Source organism: Lates calcarifer, linkage group LG18 (genome assembly GCF_001640805.2).
Source record: "Lates calcarifer isolate ASB-BC8 linkage group LG18, TLL_Latcal_v3, whole genome shotgun sequence".
Taxonomy (NCBI): Eukaryota; Metazoa; Chordata; class Actinopteri; family Centropomidae; genus Lates; species Lates calcarifer.
Genome location: NC_066850.1, coordinates 12,409,926 through 12,432,380, shown reverse-complemented (window position 1 = coordinate 12,432,380; position 22,455 = coordinate 12,409,926). Strand labels below are relative to the sequence as shown.

At 40.0% G+C, this 22,455-nt stretch overlaps 1 protein-coding gene across 3 annotated transcripts in view; it reads left to right on the top strand.

Annotated features, from left to right (window-relative positions):
• The window catches only part of LOC108895936 (plexin-B2), a 151,347-nt gene that overhangs the window by 115,941 nt on the left and 12,951 nt on the right, over window positions 1–22,455 (top strand). For all 3 annotated transcript variants that reach the window (XM_018694950.2, XM_051077833.1, XM_051077834.1), the window contains 23 exons: window positions 2,373–2,538; window positions 2,968–3,076; window positions 3,159–3,270; window positions 3,675–3,776; window positions 3,883–3,978; window positions 5,302–5,389; window positions 5,647–5,810; window positions 9,121–9,269; window positions 9,913–10,051; window positions 12,926–13,062; window positions 13,171–13,344; window positions 13,678–13,789; window positions 15,666–15,875; window positions 15,963–16,046; window positions 16,943–17,038; window positions 17,377–17,513; window positions 17,598–17,698; window positions 19,103–19,332; window positions 19,606–19,787; window positions 20,209–20,275; window positions 21,085–21,231; window positions 21,630–21,707; window positions 22,315–22,393. In XM_018694950.2, coding sequence (XP_018550466.1) covers window positions 2,373–2,538; window positions 2,968–3,076; window positions 3,159–3,270; window positions 3,675–3,776; window positions 3,883–3,978; window positions 5,302–5,389; window positions 5,647–5,810; window positions 9,121–9,269; window positions 9,913–10,051; window positions 12,926–13,062; window positions 13,171–13,344; window positions 13,678–13,789; window positions 15,666–15,875; window positions 15,963–16,046; window positions 16,943–17,038; window positions 17,377–17,513; window positions 17,598–17,698; window positions 19,103–19,332; window positions 19,606–19,787; window positions 20,209–20,275; window positions 21,085–21,231; window positions 21,630–21,707; window positions 22,315–22,393 — 2,959 coding nt within the window. The remainder of the gene's footprint in view (window positions 1–2,372; window positions 2,539–2,967; window positions 3,077–3,158; window positions 3,271–3,674; window positions 3,777–3,882; window positions 3,979–5,301; window positions 5,390–5,646; window positions 5,811–9,120; window positions 9,270–9,912; window positions 10,052–12,925; window positions 13,063–13,170; window positions 13,345–13,677; window positions 13,790–15,665; window positions 15,876–15,962; window positions 16,047–16,942; window positions 17,039–17,376; window positions 17,514–17,597; window positions 17,699–19,102; window positions 19,333–19,605; window positions 19,788–20,208; window positions 20,276–21,084; window positions 21,232–21,629; window positions 21,708–22,314; window positions 22,394–22,455) is intronic.

Below are 22,455 nucleotides of genomic sequence, written 5' to 3'. Positions count from 1 at the left end.
GCCAGAAAGACACGTCGTCCTTCAAGATGTACAACACCAGACCGTCGACTGCTTTCTCCTCCCATCATGCCCTTCTACTCTTAGAATAATGAAGACTGTACTGCTCTTAGACTCAGATTTTTGTCTGGCACACAGACACAGTCAGCTGTGAACAAAATAAAGACACACGAGGCTTGTTCATGATGTAAATTAACCAGAATTACTCATTCAAAAGATGTTTAACAGTCGATGAAAGTTGCTCATGTTGATGTGAGGACAGAAATGTGTTCTGTATGTAGATTGTAACGTTGGTGATTTTTGTAACAGTTCTCACAGTTGTCCTCATCAGACATGACGAGACAACAAAACAACATTATGGGTGCAGGATAATTACAATCAAGTCAGGTTATAATAAGCACCATGCAAATAGACGTAGGAAGGTTGAATCCTTTTGTAGTGCAACTGTAAAGACTTTTTTGTACTTTTATATTTGTCTGACTTCAAGAGCTGTTTTTCAGTCCGTGGTGGCAAGTTTCAAGTCAGTCGAGAGCTGAAAAGTTTCAAGTTCTTTTAAAGTAAAGTATAAAGTCAAACATGGTCTTTGAGGACAAGTCCAGGTCACTCGGCTAACACTTCATCGTTTAAAAAGCTGTGTTAATGTGACTTCTGTGTTGAGACTAATACTTTCATTGAGGAGGCCTGATAATTATAACCACACACACACACAGCCCACCCCCCCAACACTACCACCACCAGGGTTAGGGTGTCAGGTCTGTTGTCAAGTCAATTCTCAAGTCCTTGTTCAGATCAACTCTCTAGTCTGCAGCTCTGCTTTCTGATTTTAATTGGTCGTGTATCACAATATGCTTCACAGAGTGAATCTGTAAAAGTCATAAATACAATCAGAAATCCTGATCTGGAAATTGAAAAATTTGCACATCGCCAGTCTGAAGTGTTTTCACTTGCACTTCATTACCTCTAAATCCTTTGAGATGACTTTAAACTCTGGAGGGGAGAAGATGAGTCCAGCCTTCTCTGCACAAAAGGCTCTTTAAGTTTGACCTCAGCAAACACCAGCATTTCTTTTTGGCCCAGATAGATGAATCTGCTGCATTTTAATTAGGGAGTTTGGGACTATCGTCTCTGTTGCAGCCCCCAGTTTGTGATTTCAATCTGATAAGACTTTTGGAATTTGGCTTTAAAAAACTTTGCCTCATGCCGCTTCACATTCTTAAAAAGAGGAAAAGGTCTTCAGTGAATTCATTCAGGGGTGTCTCTGGTCAGAGAGTTACCCAAGATCAAAACGTTTGAAATGTGAAAACTTCAGCAGTGAAATTAAAACGAGGAGCTGATGTTTGAACAGAACACTTGAATAGTAATTATTACTCCACTACACGCGCACACACACACACATGAAGGAACGACACACACGCCTGCATGTGTGCACAGGCGGGTGGATGAACGCACAGTTTATCAAGGTCAGCCAGTTGTTGTTAGATTGTTACTTATTCTCTTACATCTTGTTGCTCATTAACAAACACACACACACACATACAAATTGTGAGTCAGATGCTTTATCATTTACACCAAAATATCCTTTAATATTTGTGGTTTTATCAGAACATTGTATGTAATGTTGCAAATCAATGAATAGGGCTGCTTTATGGCAATATTCAATTTACTTTTATCTATAGATTAAAAGCAAAGGAGTTTAAGTATCTCTGATCTTGTTCACTACAGTGTCAGCAGCTGCTGCTCCTTGTCAAAAGGAGCCAGCTGAGATGGTTAAGGCATCTGGTTGGGATGCCTCTTGGGCGCCTCCCATTGGAGGTTTTCTGGGCAAGTCCAACTGGTAGGAGATCTCAGGGTAGACCCAGAACTCGTTGGAGAGATTATATATCTCATCTGGCCTGGGAAAACCTGAGGATCAGCCAGGAGGAGCTGGAAAATGTTGCAGGGGGACAGGGAAGTCTGGAATACCCTGCTTAACCTGCTGCCACTGCGACCTGATCCTGGATCAGAGGATGGAAAGATGTACAATATTGCAGTGTATATAAGTACTAGCATATAAATATATAAATGTACCGATATGGAATTTCACATTCAGTAATCAGTTATTGTGAACCAATATCTGATCATGATCTAAAATCAATAATATTACTCTTACAAATGCAAAAATGTGAAGACACAAACAGTACTTGTTAATTGGTTATAACCTGCCCACTCCTTTCTTATTGCTCATACATACCTTTACTATCTTAATTACTCTGTCACACACAGTCAGAAAACATGCTCCCTTTCTCAGTCATCTCACCGCAGTCAGTGGACGTGTGAGGTGAAAAATAATTCCCTCTGTATTCTGACTTCCCTTCTTTTTTACGCTCCTCCTCCAGGTCGACATCAGCATACCCACCCTCCCCAGGCTGATGCCGTCTGATACCCTGCAGTGTGTCTTCGGCACTATCGTCAGCACAGCCGTGATGGGCGTCAACGGTCAGGTGCATGTCACCTGTTCGCTGCCCGACCCCGGGGAAATCCCGGCCACTCCCAACCAGCAGGGTAAGTGGACACATGCAGGGTTTAATGCGTCATTTGAAATGGACTTTTTATTCCCTGTGTTGTGTCTAGCAGGCAGCTTTTTTCCTTTGTGGTAAGAATTGATTTTGAAATATTACTGTTTGTTTATGAAGGCTGCCTTGTTGTTGGAAGGTGCTTTATAAAATATACCTAGCCATACTCCAAAAATTGTATTCCCCAAATGTCAGACTGTTCCTTTAAATATTTATAAACTAAAGCATTAGATCCCTCTTCATCTACAGCCTGAAGAAACACAGCCTGTGAGACTGGTGTACCAGTATTTTGTATTTTATCATTGATTTGTCTTGAAATTTCAGGTTTTAGTTTCAAATATTCTCTCTCATTTAATCATTAAATCTTTGTGGGTGTGTCTGTGTGTGTGTGTGTATGTGTGTATGTGTGTATGTGTAGACTACGTGTCTGTCCCAGTCCAGGTCCTGGTAAACAAAATTGAGGTGACGTCAGGAGAGTATCACTTCTACAACTGTGCTGCCACTGTCAGGAAGAACCAAAACACACCGTAAGATGGATGGAACACAAACACACACATGTATATAAACGTTTGTGTCACACACACACACGTGAGTATTTCGTGTTTTCAGGTGTATAGCGTGTGTGACCAGTGAATGGGGATGTCAGTGGAACGCTCAGGATCACAGCTGCAGTGACAGCAACGACGCCGTAGGTGGAGATCACATCATCAAACCACAGCAGGTGTGTGTGGTGTGTGTGTGTGTGTATGAATGAGTGTGTGCTGTATATGCAAACACAGAAAAATAACCTGTTTTAATAACTGATTAATCACTTTTTAATTTCAAGCAAAGTATTTGCTGCTTTTACATCGTTATTGAGACAAAACCAAACTTCTGAGCGCGTCGCTTTGGATTTGAAGGGCTGGACTGTACTTTTATGATTTGTTGATATGTCTGAATGAATATATTAAGTGCAAGATCATACTGAAGTAATTAATACAGACAGGCAGCATGCCTACACACACAAAACTAATGGAAAGTTCATTTCAAACTAATTTAAAGCTAAATGAAATTACAAGCTTATTTTTAAAAGAAGATTGTGTTATTTATAATACCTCTGCCTCTGTCTCTCCTCCTGTGATAAAGCCTGGCAGTTGTCCTCAGTTTGAGTCTCCTGAGCCGCTGTTAATCCCTGTGGGCTTCCAGATTCCCATCAGCTTCGAGGGAAGAAACCTGGGCATCTACATGGTGAGATGAGTCGGAGCTGCCTGATCAATAAATATATAAACATCATCATCGTCATCATCATTTTTTTAGACTTTCAGTCAACAACTTTATCTTTATATGTCTCCAGGGTCGGAGGTTCGCCATCGGGACTGAGCTGATGAAGCACATCGAGGAGGAGGTCACACAAGTGGAAGGGTCAAAGTTCAAATTCGCAGGTTTTGAGGTCAGTATGAAGGAGAGAATACACCTGACTTTATACAGTATACTGTTGCAACTGCTGAACAGCAGTGCAGGCAGAGGACCCACAAAGGCAGACTGATGCAGTGGAGGTGCTTTAATTGAAGATAAACAGTCTTGCAGGTAGAACGGATGGGCAGCCAGGCAGACATTATTCAGCAATATATAAATAAGTGTAACCAAAAATCAGTAGAAACAAAGTTCTGAACAGGAAGGCCTTTGACTGTAAAGTGACACATTAGTTATATTTCTCCATCTTCACCACAGTACCTGAATTAAATCCATTCAGTGCACTTAATAATACGCTCCTCGATTCTTTTATGGCGTCCATTAGCTGTCCACAGAATGCATAAATTTACTTCCAGCTCTCTGTTTATGTGTTGAAGCTCGACTGTGAACGCTACCAAGTGGTATAACGAAATCAGAGAGTGTATCATTAATGATAATTAGGGAATTAGTGAATCATTAGTGCTTAATTTCTGAGTAAATTGCGACTCAGAAAAGGTTTCAAGCTCAGTTCTATTCGTTTTATTTCGCTTTGTGTAGTTGATTGTGACATCTTGTATTTATATTTATGTTTAATCATTGTTAGGTTTATGATTTATTGGTCTTTCAGTTTCATTAATGTCTGAGCTCACACTTGTTCACTGTTTAACGGACGACCATGTGTGTGTGACGGCGCCCCCTGTGGGTTTCAAAGCTACATAATTATTTTCCCCCTGAGTCACTAAACTGCAGGTAGTGATTTGTGTGTGTGTCTGTGTGTGTGTGCGCGTGTGTGTGTGTGTGTGTGTGTGTGTGTGTGTGTGTGACTTTTTGCTGTCCTCTCTCTTATACACCCCTCTGGTTTTTCCTCTTTTCTGCCTCCATTGATCCTCACCTCATGCTGAGTCAAAGACTGCCAATATGCAGTTAAAGTGTGTGTGTGTGTGTGTGTGTGTGTGTGTGTGTGTGTGTGTGTGTATGCTGGTTCTCCTCTCATTATCTCCTGTATTTGTACATTAACATTTATTTTCTTTTGTCTTTTTCTTTCACTCTTGTTCCTCACTCTCTTTCTCCTCTCTCTCTCTCTCTCATGCACACACACACACACAACCATAAAAAACTCCCTTGAATTATTGTGTGTGTGTATGTGTTTCTGAATATGTGCGAATGTGTGTGTGTAGCTTCACAGTTAGGTAGATGCAAGTAGTTTAGTGATATGCTCCAGATAGGTAGGAATGTTTTGGTACTCTGTTTAACGCAAACTGATAGGAAGTATATGTGTGTGTGTGTCTGTGTGTGCGTGTGTGTGTGCGTGCATGCACAGTTTGCCTATGACAAGCAGCAGGAGGTGAACGTATCCTTCCATATCAAAGACAGAGACACTGAGAGGAAGATTGACAGCACTCTGACAGGTTGGTGTGTCACTTATACTAACTTAGACAGACACACACACTTAATCACGTATACACACACACACATACACACACTCATTGCTGCACACACGAAGGTTCACACAAATCAAGATAAGAAGTGTGAAAGTGCAGTTAGCACGCTGTCTGAGTTTCTCTCTCTCTTATTTCCAATTCAGTTCTAGCAGAATTATGTTAATTAGCCCTAACCTCTCTTCCTCCCTCTCCCCTACTTCTTCTCCTCCCTGTCTCTCCGACAGTCGTGCTGTATAACTGCTCAGTGGGAAGAGAAGACTGCAGTCTGTGTAAACACGCCGACGCCAAGTACCAGTGTGTTTGGTGCGCCACCTCACGCACCTGTGTTTACCGGGAACTCTGCCCATCACAGCAGTCCGCACAGTGCCCCAACCCGGAGATCACTGATGTGAGTCATAAAAAACATGAACTGCCACACCCTCGTATATATCAGCAAAAACAATATCCATGTTACCATGAGGCTTTTTATTTGGCAGGGATGTGTCTCAGAGATGTTTACATAAAATACACTCTTTCCTTCAACCCTTGAGGTGATAAAATAAAAAAAGAAAATATAAATATGACCATTATCCAAGATGGACAGATGGATTTACAATATACGAAATTGTTGCACAAATACAGTGACTTTGATCTCTTTAAAAAAAAATCCAAAAATACTCTGTCAGGCACTGTCAAGACCAACCCAGACCAACAGGCAGCGATATAACCACTAGCCTTGTCAGTGACAAGTGGCCAAAAGGCCAAAATGATTTTTAAAAAAGTCTAAATATCCACATAAATATGGACTAGGTCGAAAGTTTCAACTCTAAAAGAAAATAGTTTTAAATGCCTTTCAAGAGGGAAAAAAAAAACTGACCAGTTTTATCTTGCTAACCTCAAGGACCATGTGGGATACCAATTTCTTGCATTAAGTCTATATTACGTAGCGACATGCGTGGCATCTGTGATCAGGCTAATTACAGAGTTCATAGTAGGAGGGAGGTAAACAAACATCCACCAGGGACCAGATTAGGGTAAAAGTAAGGTCACTAACCCCCAACTGGTTTACCTCATTCCCATCATTCAGTGATAAGAATCAGGATGTAGAATAACTTTCAGCACATAGAGGAGTATACGACCAGGACAGATCTCTCACACACACACACACACACACACACATATATATATATATATATATATATATATATATAGACCCAGTTGGAGTCATGATTAATATTAATATTAAAACAATACTATAACATCCAATATGAATATACGAGTGCTTGTTTGGTTCTCTAAATAATATTCATGTGTGTTTGCCACAATTAACTTATAAAGCACAGGTTTAGTTACCACAAGCTGTAGAGATGTAGCAGGAATTGAAGAGTGTGTCTGCACTGGTGTATACAAATAAAGTGATGTCTCTCACTCAGCACAAATAACAGCCATTAAAATACCAAATACTCTGCACATATCTGTCAAACAACATCAACAAACAAGTAAAATATTATTTAAACTATTGCAAACTGCATAGGAAATAGTTACATCATGTAAGAGGTTTCAGAGCTGTTAGAGTCAAGACATTTCATTGCAGCGTGTTTCATTTATAGTCTGTATTGTGGCAGAAAGTGGCCTCACTAAGTTTTAGAGTATAAAGCTCAGTGCTGTGATCTGGTTGTGTCGTTTAAAAGACAGCAAAGATGTACAGAGATACAGGGGAAGCTCTGTGAAAAGCACCTTGCATAGATCCACTATATTGCGTTTTCCCTTTTCATTGTTACAGAAGACCAGACAACCTTTTGACATAAATCGCAACGGTTCTTCTGAAATGTATCGTCTGTGGTAAAAAGCACAGCTGCAAACTTCATCCAGTGATTTCAAAGGAATAACTGAAGAGGAACTGTCACTCTGCTGACTGCACCTTTTCAAATGTGCTGCAGTCACAGGAAATAATACAAGGAGGCAATCACATGGATGACTGAGGACGAAAATGATTTTAGATGTATATGTGAGTGAATCACATTGTGCAAGATGACAAGAATCAAACAAACACAATAACCTGCAATAACCTACCGCAGATAGTTGGTTTTGCCTGACCAGTAGCAGGGAGTCCAACACTTTGGTCCAGAGCCAGATATTTCCTCAAGTCCTGACCAAAAGTCATGGTCCCCAGGGGATAAATCCTGATGTTTTTCTGCTGCATCTGGCCCAAATTCCCACCTGAGCAACACTCTGGTCCATTTAATATTTGCGTTGTATCTCCTTTTTTCCTCTTCCTTTTCTAATCTGCCACTTGGGAAGCTTCTAAAATATTTAAACTCCTGAGAAATATGTCTGTGACCACGCTCTAAAATGATTATGCACACAGATACTGTATGTACTCACCTTTGGTTGCTTTATGAAACAGTTCCCCAGTGTGACTTTTGTGAGTTAACATGAAGAATAGCGTACATCGGGGATAAGTAAAGGATGAATAGAATGCCTCTATCTGTTAGAATAATTGTGAAATCGACTCCATTAGTTCTCTTTTTCCACATTCATTTGAACAAGTCTTATTCAGAAGAAATTCTACATTTTTAAAATCCATACAGCTCTTCACAAACAGACAATTCCTCAATCAATGGCCTCTTCTTATCAGTTTAACATTTCAGCATTCTGTTATGTTGTATTCACAGTTTGTTCGCTTTGGCTGCACAGCTTCAAAATGTTTCCCTATTTTCTGTGGAACATCTGTCATTTGTTTCAAGCCCTGTCTCAATTTCCATTGGGCAGCAGCTGATTAGGTCAAAAGTTGTCAGTTATCTGTGCATCAACATCTGATTTTGTTGTGGAGAGCTTTTAAGTGGCAAGAGGACAAGAAACGTTGAATAGATGGGAGGGCTGAAATGACTTTTGCTTGTCATGTGGTCACATCAGATCGAAGCGAATTTGGCCCAAACTGTGGCAGATAAGTGCTTTTAGACGGTATATACAGAACTGCTTGTAGATCTCCACAGGCTGTCTCAACATTTTAATGAAGTTCGAGGTTTTAAAAAACAAAACTAGACTAAAACTAAGAAATAAAGTATTCAGTAGGTAAGTGAAAATCATATCAGATCATAAATAGTTCATAGATGTCAGTATCCATCAGAGTTTCCTAAAAATCCTCCAACTAGAGCAGAAAGTGCTGTCACTGTAACAAACACATCAAGCTGTTTATAATTCTTGATATTTTCAGAGTTTCCTGGCTGGATATCAGAGATGAACGCTGGTTTTTAATGACTTCAGAGTCTTTTTAACTGATCTACAGTTCAGCATCACTCTTGAACTTGCTGGACCTGATTCCAGCAGTTTAAGCTGCTGACTGTCACTCAGAGGGAGATCACACCTGCTCACTATAGTTACACAGGACATAAAAGCATGAATGTCAAATTAATATTTACAGATTACCAAGTAGATCTATGATGTGGGCAGCTCAACATTATGAAGAATCCAAATTAGGAAACTGACTGATGTCTGTTTATGAACTGTTTTTACTTCAAAACGTGTCTCTAACAAGTACTGTAACGATTCGTAATAACTAGCACTTTCTCCTAATAAGTCTGCTTCACCTGTGATTGCAGACAGCGTCACTGATGGATGTGGTTTGGTGTGTTCAGTGGTGTAGTTTTGGAGGGGCAGCTCTCTGTATAAAATAAGATGAGTGTGGTAGTTTTACTGTGTTTTCTCTCCCTCTGCAGATCGTCCCTCGCTTCGGTCCTCTCAAAGGTCGGATCTCCGTGACCATCAAAGGCTCCAACATGGGAATAAAGAAGGAAGACATCAAGAAGATCACCGTGGCTGGAGTGGACTGTAATCACCAGGCGGACAGATACTCCGTCTCTACCAGGTAATCTAACAGGATGACAGCAGCTGCATTAACATGTAGACAGGAGCTCTTGTCTGTACATGTTAAGGTCTTATTCAGGTGAAGCTCTTTACATGAACCTTTGACAGCCTGCTGCCATTAATGAATTACTGCAGTTAAGTGAATGTCACCTCTCCCTCTCTGACTGAAGCTTGTTATCTCAGCTTTTTGTTTATTTTACAATTTACCCAGAGTTTGTGCAGCTGTTACAGGAGGGACTGACCCACAGCTAGATTACTGCTCCTGCCTAACTGTGCTAAGATGGGAACAGTCGGTCAAATGCCTTTAACATCAAACATTTCCCAGCTGATGTTGACTCTTGCATATTTAGATTCAAAGATTAATGATCACGGGGTTGTGGAACAGTGGATTGAAATCATAACAGAACATCTGGGTAGTAGCTTTTTCCAGAACTTTCAAGTGTGTCTGAGCTCCTGTTGTGTAGAACAAGAACATTTGAAGACAACACCTGTGATGAACATTTTTCACTATTTTCTGATTAATTGATTATTCATATTGATTATACAGTAATCATCAGATTCACTGATGATAATAATCCTTGGTTGCAGCCCCAGCTGGAAGTCGTCGTTATTTCATTTGAACTCCCTCTCCTTTCTGTCTGCAGTGTGGTGTGCGAGATTGGCCCGATGAGGCGAGTTCCACCGCCGTTTGACCTTCCGGTTGAATCAACCAAAAGTGGACCAGTGTACATAGAAGTGGAGGGAGGGAGAAGTGGGACATCTCAGGTCAATTTCACCTATCGGGTATGTCTGAACCCAAACGCTGTTCTAAAGATGCTTCCCAGTGTGTATATTCTTACGTTCTTCTATAACCACATTGAGTCAGAGAAATTTAACTTTAGTGAGGTTTTAAAAATTCATTTACACCATAGTTGAGGCCCAGTGAGGATTGGTTTCAGACCCACGGGCACAAAAAGCATTAATTTGGTGATTTGCAAGTCAGGTGGAATGAATTTGATTCTAGGGATTGGTATCTGGGCTGATTGGGGCATATTCTAATAGAGCAGTCTTGAACAACATTAAAGGTCAATCAAAATCGGATCTTTTCTTTACCGAACTCTACTGGTTTCTGTCGCCTCACCCTTTAATTTAGGCTTATTAGCTTTAGTTTTGAACCAGGACCTGTGGTATTTGGTGAAGACGCCACAAGGCAGCTCTCAACATGTAGTTTCAAGGTTTCAGTAGTTCAGTAGTTCATACAGTAGTTTTAGAACATTCACTCCCTTTCTGTAATCAGAAATTCAGGAGCCTTACGTCTTGTTTTTATTACCCTAAAATACCTTGCAGGAAAAACTGCAGGCAACTTTTTAAAAATCGTTGAATCTGGCGACCTGAAACCTGCAGACACTGCGTGCACACCTCATCAAAGTTTGCTGTGGCAATACAGAGCACTGTGTGACACAACAACTTCAAACCCAGGAGATCAAATCCCAGCAACATTAAAAGGTCTATAACAAAGTAGAAGCACACGTCCTTTCTCTGGTGTGGTGCAGGGAATGAAATCTGCTCCCTGAAGAAGCAGCAATGCGCAAAAATATCCCTCGCATACAAATTCACCGCTGCTACAAAACTGTATTCAACATCCAGCAGTTTCTTCCTGTGCACCACAAATAGAGAAACAAATATGATCAACATGAATATGTTTCACCTGCTGTTCTGTTTTGTCTCTCTAACAAGGCTCAGTTGTTTAATTTAGGTATAGTTGCTCACTTCACATATATTTCTTGTTTTTTTTTCCTATTGAGCAGACAAAAAGCTAATTAAAGCAAACTGCTGAGACCAAGATGACTAATTTACTCCAGCAGCAGTACATCTCTGTCTGTAAGCTCTCCAATTCAGCTCAGGGTTTAAACTTTGAATTACTGCTCTTTCTTTCTCTTGCCATCAAAATCATTTCATCATGGTATCAAATTCCCGCCCATACATCCGCCTGACCAATTACAAGTCAGCAGTGTGATAAGAAATACCTAAACTGACAGTGACCATCTTTGGGAAAAATTTCTATGGCTTATACCCATCCACTAACATGGAGGGTGCAGGGTTTATGACCCTGCCAGCTTCCAGGGGGCAACCAAGATGTTTTGGCTTCAGCTGTGAGGAGCTGCTTTACATGTAGTCATTTAATACGTTGTTGATATAAGAAGATTGATTAGTGCTTTTTCTGGTTTGTAATGAGCCCTTTTTCTTTTTTATCTCTATCCTCAGAATAGATTGATTTGCTCCATACATTGTTTGTCAGCTGGTGAATCTCAGGGTTTGGATTTCACTTTTCTCTATGTCACAGCCAAAAAATACTGATCCTGTTTTTTCTTTGACTCACCGACCAAATATATTTCAGTAGCTGCTATCTCCTGCGCCACTGTTTTGTTTGTGTGTAACATCCAACCAGGCAGAGTTGTTATAAGTTTGTCTCTCTTTGGGGATATTTATTCTCATGTTTGTGGCTCTCTCTGCCAGAACAGCAAAAGCAAATCTGAAACACCAACAAACCAAATGCTTAAGTACGTCTCAGCAGCTGCACACCACACACTTGCGCTACGCTGATTTCGAAAACATTGTTGTACTTCTTCACTTTGGATTCATATTTACACCTTTATTTTTTTTCCCCCCGCTCGCTTCCAAACAACCACAAATAAGTTCTCTCACACACTGTGCCCGACTGCTGTGTCTTAATTCTCCAGACAGATTGACTTCTTAAATTTTGAAGCCGCTTTATCCCCCAGTGTAGCTGAGAATTAATATCCCCTCTTGTTTTGTTTGTCATGCTGTCAGCTCAGTACAAAACCTTCCAGTGCAAACAGGAAACTAACCAGCTGGTGTACTCAAGCAGCTGCCTGTCTCCTTTATCAATATTCTTCAAGCACACAAGTTGATAAAGCTCCCCCATGGTGAAGTTCTGCAGTGACACTGACTTTTTTTTTGTTTTGTTTTTAGTTATAGCTCACTGCCTAAACACCACAGAGCTGAGTTATTTAGCTTTAGAACATTTAAAATATATTTTGGTTTTGATGTGATCAAAGCGTCGGTACCTGCAGGACGGCAGTTGGAACGAAATGAACTCCACTTGGTTAAAGTTTAATGTTTACTCTTCATTTAATCCCTCTCTTTGTTTTTGTTTGTCTGTCTCTGCCATTCGGTTTGACTGATCTGAGCTCTTTTTTTGTTCTTCAGATGTGATTATTTTCATGCCAGAGCCTTCACAAGGTGTTCGCCATTTCCCCCTGGAAATAACTGGTTTCAAATCTGAAAAACAGGCTCTTAAGCAACAACACAGGCTTTAATGGATGGTACAAAAACTAATTAGAAGTCATAATTACGTGAAGTTAAGATTCAAGGCGAGCTTCCTTCAGGATAAAAGGCCTGTTTATCAACATTATCAGTATGGTGGTGGTGCCAGCTCGGACCTGGGTGGTACCCTGGGCAATGAACCAAATGTAACCAAGTTATCTTTAAGTCAGACTTATTAAACTTGTCATTTCACTGAGCACAGAAGCAAAAAGTTAAACATAACTGGACCTCATCTGAGTATTGCAGCTCTCCCTCTCTCTGCATTTTATTTTTCAGAGTGACTGTCACCCTTCAAATACAAACAGCTCATTTATCATGTTTTCTGTCTAGGATCCCAAACCAGTCTCCGTTGAGCCAATGAAGGGTCCAATGGCTGGAGGGACAGTCATCACCATCAGGGGAGAAGACCTGGACACTGGGACTAAAGACGACGTCACCGTGACTATAGGGGGAGTCACCTGTGAAGTGTAAGCGATACCTGTTTACAGTGTGACATACTGTGTTAACTGTGTCTTCTTAAGAGATAGTTGGGCATTAAAAGTGGGTGTTCCTGGTTCTTCCTCCCTCCTCTTCAGCCTGTCATTTGGCATAAACATCACCTGTAAGACCGGCAAATTTCGGGCACCCTCTGACCCGTTAACGGTGACGGTGAAATATGGAGCAGACACCACCAAAGACATCCAAACAGCGTACCAGTACACTGAAAACCCCAAGGTCATAGATTATAACCCCAAAGCCAGCTTCGTGTGGTGAGTGTGTTGTTTAACATTGGTTTACATCTGATTGATGCCACAGTAGATGGAGATATTGCTGTAAACAGCCATGTTTGCATCACTGGTGTGGTACTCTGTGGAACTTCTGTGAACAACTTTAAATTGTATAAAATCTAATGTTCACCTGTAGTGAGTCAGTGGATAGTGGAGGAGAAAGTGCAGTGCAGAAATGTCAGAGATAAATTAAAAAAACAACCTCACTCATCAGATGTGGAAGAAAAATACACTGAAAAATGCTAAAATCATCAGTTAATGTCCTGTGTTAAGATTCATTTCTACTTGTGTGTGTGTGTGTGCATGTGTGTGTAGTGGCGGTCGAAGGATCGTGGTAGTGGGAAGTGGTTTTGACCTGATCCAGAGAGCCACGATGAGAGTCCAGCCCTCTACTGACGAGTTTTCACAGGCCACTGCTCCTGTAGAGGTAAGTGTGTGTGTGTGTGTGTGTACAGCTCCACAAAGTTGTGTTGTTGTGGCAGCAGATTGATGGGGTTTGCTGGATTTCTTTGTTTTACAGTGGTCCTTCATTTCCTCTCTACTTCTTAAACACACACACATACACACACACACTCTTGTTTCCCAACTTCAATTCTTTGCAGAAAGTTTGTTTTTCCTCTTCCTCCTCTATTTATTTATCGCTCCTACAAATCTATTTTTCTCCCTCACTTCTCAGCTCAAGTTTTTCTTTCTGTCCTTTTTTCAGAACTATTTTCGTGGGTTATCTTCAACTCTTAAACTGGTTTGTGGAAGTTATTAGAAAACATTAAGTGCAGATAAGAATAGGGCACTTCCTTTGTGCCATAAATCAAGACGTAATTTGTCTGCAAAAATGGTGATGATGCTGATTTTGTCATTATTCTATAGCCATTACACTGTGCGACTGACATCTACTCTATAAGTTAGAACAAAAACATTTATTTCCACTTAAACAATTAGTGTAAAACATGAAAACTATGGAATGGATGTAAGTTCATTAAAAACACTTAAAAACTTTAAAATAACTATTGTAAATTGTGAAATATTCAACATTTTCCTTGTTTTGTCTTTTCTTAAATTTTAGACATCATCAAACCATAAATCTCATATATAATATGTTTAGAATCTGTTTATCTGAGCTATCTCAAGTTTCCCATAGGCCACAAAAGTTGTACAGATCAATTCTGCAATGAACCTGCAATCATTTAAACTACATAACATCAGAGGTGGACACGCTGACAGGACCAAGTCATATTTTTAATAAAAGCACAATATCAGCTCGACGCATATCAGCCTGCAGCCACAGCTGACACTTGTTCCTTCTGAGTAAAAAACCTGAAACAGAGAGAGAGGGATGACGCTATTTCACCGCTGAATAGCTTTGAGTGACAGAGTCTCTTAGGAAAGATTCACTGCAGGGGAGAGGAGGTGAAGTTGTTTTATCATCGTTTCATCAAAAGCTGCCGTCTGAACCCGGGAAGAAAGAGGGGGAGACACAGTGGGGGAGGATGGCGAGAGGAGAGGGAAGAAAGAGGGGAGAGATAACCAGAGGGAGGGGGCGATATCTGAAGTAAAAGTTACACCTGCACTGAAAACCTGGAACCACTTGACTTCAAGTCCAGAGTGATTCACTACAAACACATTTCTTTTAACCATCAGAAGAAAAGAAGAAAATTATATATATATGCTTTAAAAAAAATACCTTCACACCTGCAGTAACTGATTTGTTTGTCCACATGGGGGCAGCAGAAAGAAGATGTGAACACAACATGGACATATCATCACCTTTAATCATCTTTTAGCTCTGGTTTTAGTCTCCACCAGCTGTGAGAGCAACTTCTAAATGACTATTAAAACATTTTTCTAATAATATCCTTATTGTTCTTAACATTATCTAATTATATGTTTGTTGTTTTTTTTTAAATCCATGCTAGGAATTTGTTATATAGAATATGGAGGAAAGGTTTTAAGCCTCTGTGTTGGTGACAGCCAAGGAGGCATACATTTTCAGGTTGCTGCATTCACATAAATGCAATATCTCAGTAACGATGAACAGATAAGAATTTGGTGGTCAAAGATCAAAGGTCAAGGCCATTGTGACTCGCTCTGATTAACTGCAACTGGATCTGTTGGTGGAGGCGTACGACCACAAGGCAGATACTCTACTTTTACTATGAGCTTGTACCTTTAATAATATTTTTGTATTGGTTTCATATTAATTCTATTCCATTATGTTCTGTTATTTTTCTTCAAATAATGTAATTCGGTGCTGACTGACACACTGACTGATCAGTAAATTTCACTCCTCTTCATGTCTCTCTCAGTTCATCCAGGACACTCTGAGTAAGAACGACACTGTTCTCCAGTTTTACTCTCCGTCAGTGAACAGCTCCTTCAACACCCAGTCTCTCAGGACGTCCCTGCAGCTGGACAACGTGTATGAGGAGCTGAAGAATTTCGACTATCACCCAGACCCCAGCTTCAACAAGCTCAACAATAGCGCCATCACAGAGGCCAGCGTCATCTTTGTGACAGTGAGAACGGACAGTTAAAATGTGTCAAAATCGCTCTTCAGCCCTGGATCTGTTGAGTTCACCTCTCTTTTTCTTGTTTCCAAACAGGGCCGAGGTTTCTCCAAGGCGATGACCGCCAAAGAGGCCCAGGCATTTGTTGGAGATGCCTCCTGTCACGTTAACATACTGCAGGTAAATACACAAATTTACACTGTAAAGATTGAGCTGATGTGGGCTTTTTATTGAATATCAGACAGTTGCATCATCCATCTCCACAACTGCAGTGATGCTGAATTCCCTTTTTTAGGTGATACAGTCATGCTACAGCAACACAAGCTTCCAGAAATGCAGCATTAGGTCACACTTAACACTTGATCTCTGCTGTAACAGTATACAGCAAACAGCTCAGCTCTCTGATAACAGTTAATCAGCTGAGGCAGTTCTGATTCAGCATAATCAACTGCACCTAAAAATACATTGTCTCCATGTTCATCCACTTATGTTTTCTGAACTAAGCAATTGCTGCACTGCAGTAGAGGAAAGTCAGGACATTGACTCAATTGCACTTAACTACAAAGTGGACCACACTGGATGATGAATACTTTCACTTTTGGAAGTTTAAGTATGTTTTGATGCTAATACATTTTGTACATTTACATTTATCTTGCACTTTCATTTAGCTGACTCAATCAAAAAGCCAAAATTTGCAGAGTTTATTTTCATGAGAATATTCTTCCATTTCACAGTAAAGGCAGTTATTATTAAAAAGTAGTTGGTGCAAATGCTGGCCCACTGCGACATCCGACACAAACAGCGAGGACCTATTGTATTGAAACACCTGAGGTTGCTGTTTCTCTGTAGTTTATTTTTAGATGAGAAATTACTGTGAAGATGAATAATTACCTCAACCAGAGGATTTTAACCTGAGTGTCAGGCAGGTCACATGATGAGGCTTACTACTATTAAAGTAGAAAAAAATGTGAATGAGTTGGAAGTCTAACCTAATACTTTAAAACAAATAAGCACATGTTGAACTGTTTGTATTTAAATTCAGTTTTTCATTCCCTCTTTCCGTCAACTCTGTACAGGATGATAAGTTGATCCTGGAGGCTCCTTCATCACCGCCCAGAGCCAGGTCCAAACGCCACCGCAGAGACACAACCAACGATCTGCTGGACCTAGTGGTAAATGCGCAACCAACCAATATCTGCTGTGATTGTCAGTAATTTCACTCATTGTTCGAGATGGCATTTGAACCACTGCGAAATCACAGGACATTCAGCTGGATAAAAAAAAGATCCTTATGTTTCCAAAGATATCAACTATCTGAAGCTAAATTACAGAAGAATGTGTATAAGATAATTTAGAAACACCAGAATTTTTCATTTTACAGGTTTTCAGAGGCGTTTGTTTCTTTTTATTGGTTTCTGAATCAATCTGAAATCCAATTTCAGTAGCATTAGAGGTTTCATTTCAACCGTCTTAAAATGGAATATACAGTCTGATCTCTGTCTCTCTGCAGATAAAGTTTGGTCATGGCGAGTGGGTAGTTGGTTCAGTCTACTACGCTAGAAAAGACGACATTCCTCTGGCTATAATCATCCCTGCAGTCATCGTACCGATGCTGCTCTTCATCGCCATCTCCGTCTACTGCTACAGGTTCAACAAAATTGTCAGAAAAATATTGGCTGCAAAGTGACACATTTGTTTCTCTGTGCGTTGATATGTTTTAATATTTCCCAGGAGGAAGAGTCAGCAGGCAGAACGAGAATATGAGAAGGTCAAACACCAACTGGAGAATTTGGAGGAAAGTGTCCGAGATCGCTGCAAGAAAGAGTTCACAGGTATGAAATAAAGCAAATTATTTTCTATTCATCTATATTGTAAAGATTATTTTTATGTTTAAATACTGAAAGGTAAGGAGCAATACAGAAAGTCTGACTGACAGTGAATAGGCAGCTGATTGCTGTATTCCCATATTAGTATACTGGCACTGTTGTAAATGTATATCCTGAGTCCTTATTTAGCCAAAGAGACAGTCCCTAAATCTCAAAAACAAAACAATAAAACCTGCTGATATTGTACAGTGTGACTTATTTCTTGAGCCTAAGACACTCAGATATTTTTGAACAGAAACAAACTAACAAATGGAGGCAGTGGTATTCTAACAGCTCCTGTGTTCTGCTCTGTAAAATTACTGTTTTGTCAGTGGAGTCAGGAAGTGATGTATCATGATGTTTCTGGTTAAATAAAAAGGATCTTGTTCTTTAATAAAAAGCTCTATCTCTGTAGGAATCATATCCATAATGTTATCAGACACTTATAATAACAACCTGAGCGTACTTTGATGTGAACATTTGCCCACTGGATTACATTAGAGCAGCTGTTCACAGTTTCCATTCTTAATCAATACTGCGCAGTTTCCAAAGACCAACATGGAGGTTTCCCTTGTCGGAGCCAAGCCGCGGCCACAGCACAAACTTCTGTCCACCAAGATGATTTTGTCACCATCTTGTCACACTTTGCGTTCACAGATTAGTGGACGATGCAGCCATGACAGTTTATCTCCATGTTGTGAACTCTTGCCAACACAGATCAGTAGAACAGGCTGTGCTGAAGATCAGACGTTAGAAGCTTCCCTTCAGGTCTTCTTCTCGGCGAGCGCGGTGGACCATTTTCAGCTGAATCTGACAGCTCTGTTATTTAGCTCGGGGGGGTTCAACACATTCCTCTCATGTCAGACATTTCCAAGGAGACTTTTTTCAGTTCTCCGAGTACATTTTAAGACATAAGAAGATGGACAGGTTCAAGAAAATGGTTTTGTTGTACATATGAGTAGGTAAAGGTAAAATGACTGTTTTTGTCAATGGAGTCTGGTAAAGACAAAACAGCAAAAAGGATCTAACTCTTTGACAAAAACGTTACAGATTCAAAAATTGACCTTGAATTCGCAATGTAACTATATAAAAGAAAATGTTTTGGTACAATATTTGTCTCTGAAATGTAGTGAAGCAGAAGTATCCCCAGTAGTAGTTTCCCCAGTGTGAGTTGATTTAAAATCACCCTGTGGCTGATTTTTTAATGTCTCGAGCTGATTTGTTTCAAAATGAGAACCTTGTAAAAGAGGTCATAAATAAGAGCACACTAAAAGACTAAACCTGACACATCAAAAAATCTGCGTCCTTGTTGGAAAGGCAGCAAATAAATATAAATTAGTGGATATTTTATGATTTTTCTGTGTGTGTCAGATCTGATGATTGAAATGGAGGATCACACCAGCGACCTGAGTGAGGCCCGGATCCCCTTCCTGGACTACAAAACCTACACCGACCGAAACTTCTTCCTGCCCTCCAAGGATGGTGCCAACGACACCATGATCACAGGAAAAATACAAATCCCAGAAGCCCGCAGGGCCATTGTGGCTCAGGCGCTCAATCAGTTCTCCAACCTGCTCAACAGTAAAACCTTTCTCATCAATGTGAGTTAGAAGCTTTGTCTCTGTCTTTCTTTTTTCTCTTTCTCTCATTCTCAGCTATTTGAAACTCAGTCAGTGAGCAAGCCAATTACCTACAGAAGATGTGGCATTTGTTAGAGAAAATGACATGTTTTCCCTACAAAAACTAAGTCAGGGTTCACTTAGAAGTTTTTTCTGGTCATGGTTATGAAATGTGGTTGAAAACTAGAAGTGGACCTAGAGTTCCAAGATCAACGGCGTTTAAGTTTTAAAGTCCACCATATTCTCTGACTCTAGTTCATCCGCACGTTGGAGAGCCGTCCGGACTTCAACGCCCGGGCTCGGGGTTATTTTGCCTCCCTGCTGACGGTGGCGCTGCACGGCAAACTGGAGTATTACACGGACATCATGAGGACGCTGCTGCTGGAGCTGATGGACGAACACGTGCAGAGCAAAAACCCCAAACTCATGCTCAGGAGGTGAGGAGGGGGTGGACACACTCGCTAGCACAGCCTCTTATAACTACATAACCACACTCACACATGGGAATTCTGTGAAAGCCAAGGACAGCGAATAAAGGAGAAACATTAAGTTTTATATATTTATTTTTCTTCTCACTTTATCCTTTTTTTCACAATGTTCTGACTGTGTTTTAAATTATTGTGAGTATTGATACTGTATCTGAATATTGCCATGCCATAAAAAACATTTTAATTGAATGAAGTGAAACATTTAACTCTAGAAAAGTGTGGGAAAAACCGTAATCTTTTTATTTTAGGTCTATGTTTATTTAAGTGGATGTGTATTTATTTACACTGTAATTTTACACAAAAAATAAGAAGTTTGCTGTTGCTGTTCACTCATGTTTTAATCTGTTGTCTTTCGTGTGTGTGTGTGTAGGTCAGAGACGGTGGTGGAGAGGATGCTTTGTAATTGGATGTCCATCTGTCTCTATCAGTTCCTGCGGGTAACACAGATTTTTTCACTTATTCTGTGTTGTGTTCTCCTTCCCTTCGATTTGTTTTCATTTCCTTTTCTCTTCGATCTGTTTCTCCTGCCTGCCGTCCTCTTTCTTCTTCTTCTTCTCCTTCTCTGTTTCTTTCTCCTGTTCCATCACTTATAATTGACTCTAAGAAACTTTGAAACCTGTTCAGTATACCTGCTATTTTTCTTCTGGTTTGTTTTGGGGGGAGTTTTGTGTGTGTGTGTTTTGTTTTGGCCAGTTTGGGCTTTTTGGAAAGTTGATGCTGACTGCAGCAGCTGATATGTTGTGCTGATGTTTCTCAGACTTAAAATTCTCATACCAAACATTGTGCTGCAGACCGATTTTTTTTTTTTTTTTTTTTTGTTAGATTAACAGAATATTATTAGACTTCATATCACCTTTATATATCTGTCTTTCAGAATGAACTCATTTTGTTGTATTTATAATAATAATAGCCAGAAACGTACCCTCACTTCTCTCTTTTGAATTTAACCTTAACAAGTAAAATGTATTTACATTTTTTATTAAAAAGAGAATTTTCTTTACATGAAATAAATCTCTCGCTAAAGCTAAACAGGCTGAAGTCACAATTGTATGAGAGAACAGTTCAGCACATACCTATGAATAGGGAGCGTTTTTTTTGCACCAGAGTGCTTTAAGTGTCAGTAACTTCAGACGGGGTAAACATGTTATGCAATCACCAGGTGTTTAAGAAAAGGCTGATGTCGGGTCCTGTCAAAGCAGTATGGATCTGACACCTTCGTGTGTCTGTTTACGTCCTTGTTTTTAAGGACACAGCGGGAGAGCCTTTATACAAACTGTTCAAGGCCTTGAAGCACCAAGTGGAGAAGGGGCCAGTGGACGCCAAGATGAAGAAAGCCAAATACACACTGAACGATACAGGACTGTTGGGTGACGACGTCGAGTACTCTGTGCTGGTTTGTATACACAAGACACACAAACTGTAATATTCAGTTTTGTGTTTTTAGAGCTGATGATTTCGTCCTTTGGGGATTATTCAGAGATTTAAATCTTTTTATGCATAAAAAGTACTCAGTGTTTTCTCCAGACTTTGTTGTTTTCAGAACAGAAAAGTCTCTGAAATCAGAATTTAGATGGTGGGCCAAAAAACAGCCCATGCTGTGCTCTGCTTTTCTCTTTTGTAACACTGTAAATTAAGTATCTTGGAGTTTTGGATTGTTGGTTGGACAAAACAAGACATCTGAGGATATCACCTTGAGTTGCAGCCCTTTGCAGGCATTACCTACAGTATATACTCTGCACTGTCGGGTGGTCAGGATTAGTGTTCGTTTAACAGTCCTGTTTGTGATGTCAGACTCTGCAGGTGTTGGTTCACGGGGAGGGACCAGATGTGACTCCAGTCAAGGTGTTGAACTGTGACACCATCACTCAGGTGGGTTTGTTTTCTTTCTCAGGTCGTGTTCTCAGTCTGTTTTCAGAGTTTCTTCACCAGCCTTTTTTTTCAGTTTCGGCTGTCCTCAGTACATGGTTTCATAACATACTGAACTCCATTTTAATCCTTTCATTCACGGTGTCCACTATGGTGTACAGATATTTGAACGTTTTGAGCCATAGAATGATATGTTTTTCAAATATCCTCTCTGTAATTGTTAATTATTGTCTCGTGTATTTCTACCCATTGCTCTTGGTAAATGTTATGATAACATGTTTTTTCTGACCTATATTGAGTTCCACTGATTGACTTTTTATGCCGGTGATGCATCATGTCCACTGCAGAGGACATTTATGTAACTGCTTCAAAACCCATTATGAGTTATGAGTGAGAAAAAAAAGTTCTAACTTGATTTTTCACATATTTAAAAGTAAAAATAAGCATGAAAAGATGTTTCTTTGTGATATAATAATTCATACATGAAAGGGTTATGTAGTGTATCTCTTCTTGCCAGCCTCTCATGTTGTTAAATGTGCGTGAAATATAATGAAAGCTTTTTTGTTAGCGCTTATCGTGTCAGTTAAAATCTTAATTTTCTGCTCTCCAGGTGAAAGAGAAGATCATCGATCAGGTCTATAGGAATCTGCCGTACTCACAGAGACCGAAGGTGGAGAGTGTTGCTCTGGGTGAGACTCTGATTGAGACACTGATTGAAATAAATTGAAAGGATAATAATGAAGGACGTTAA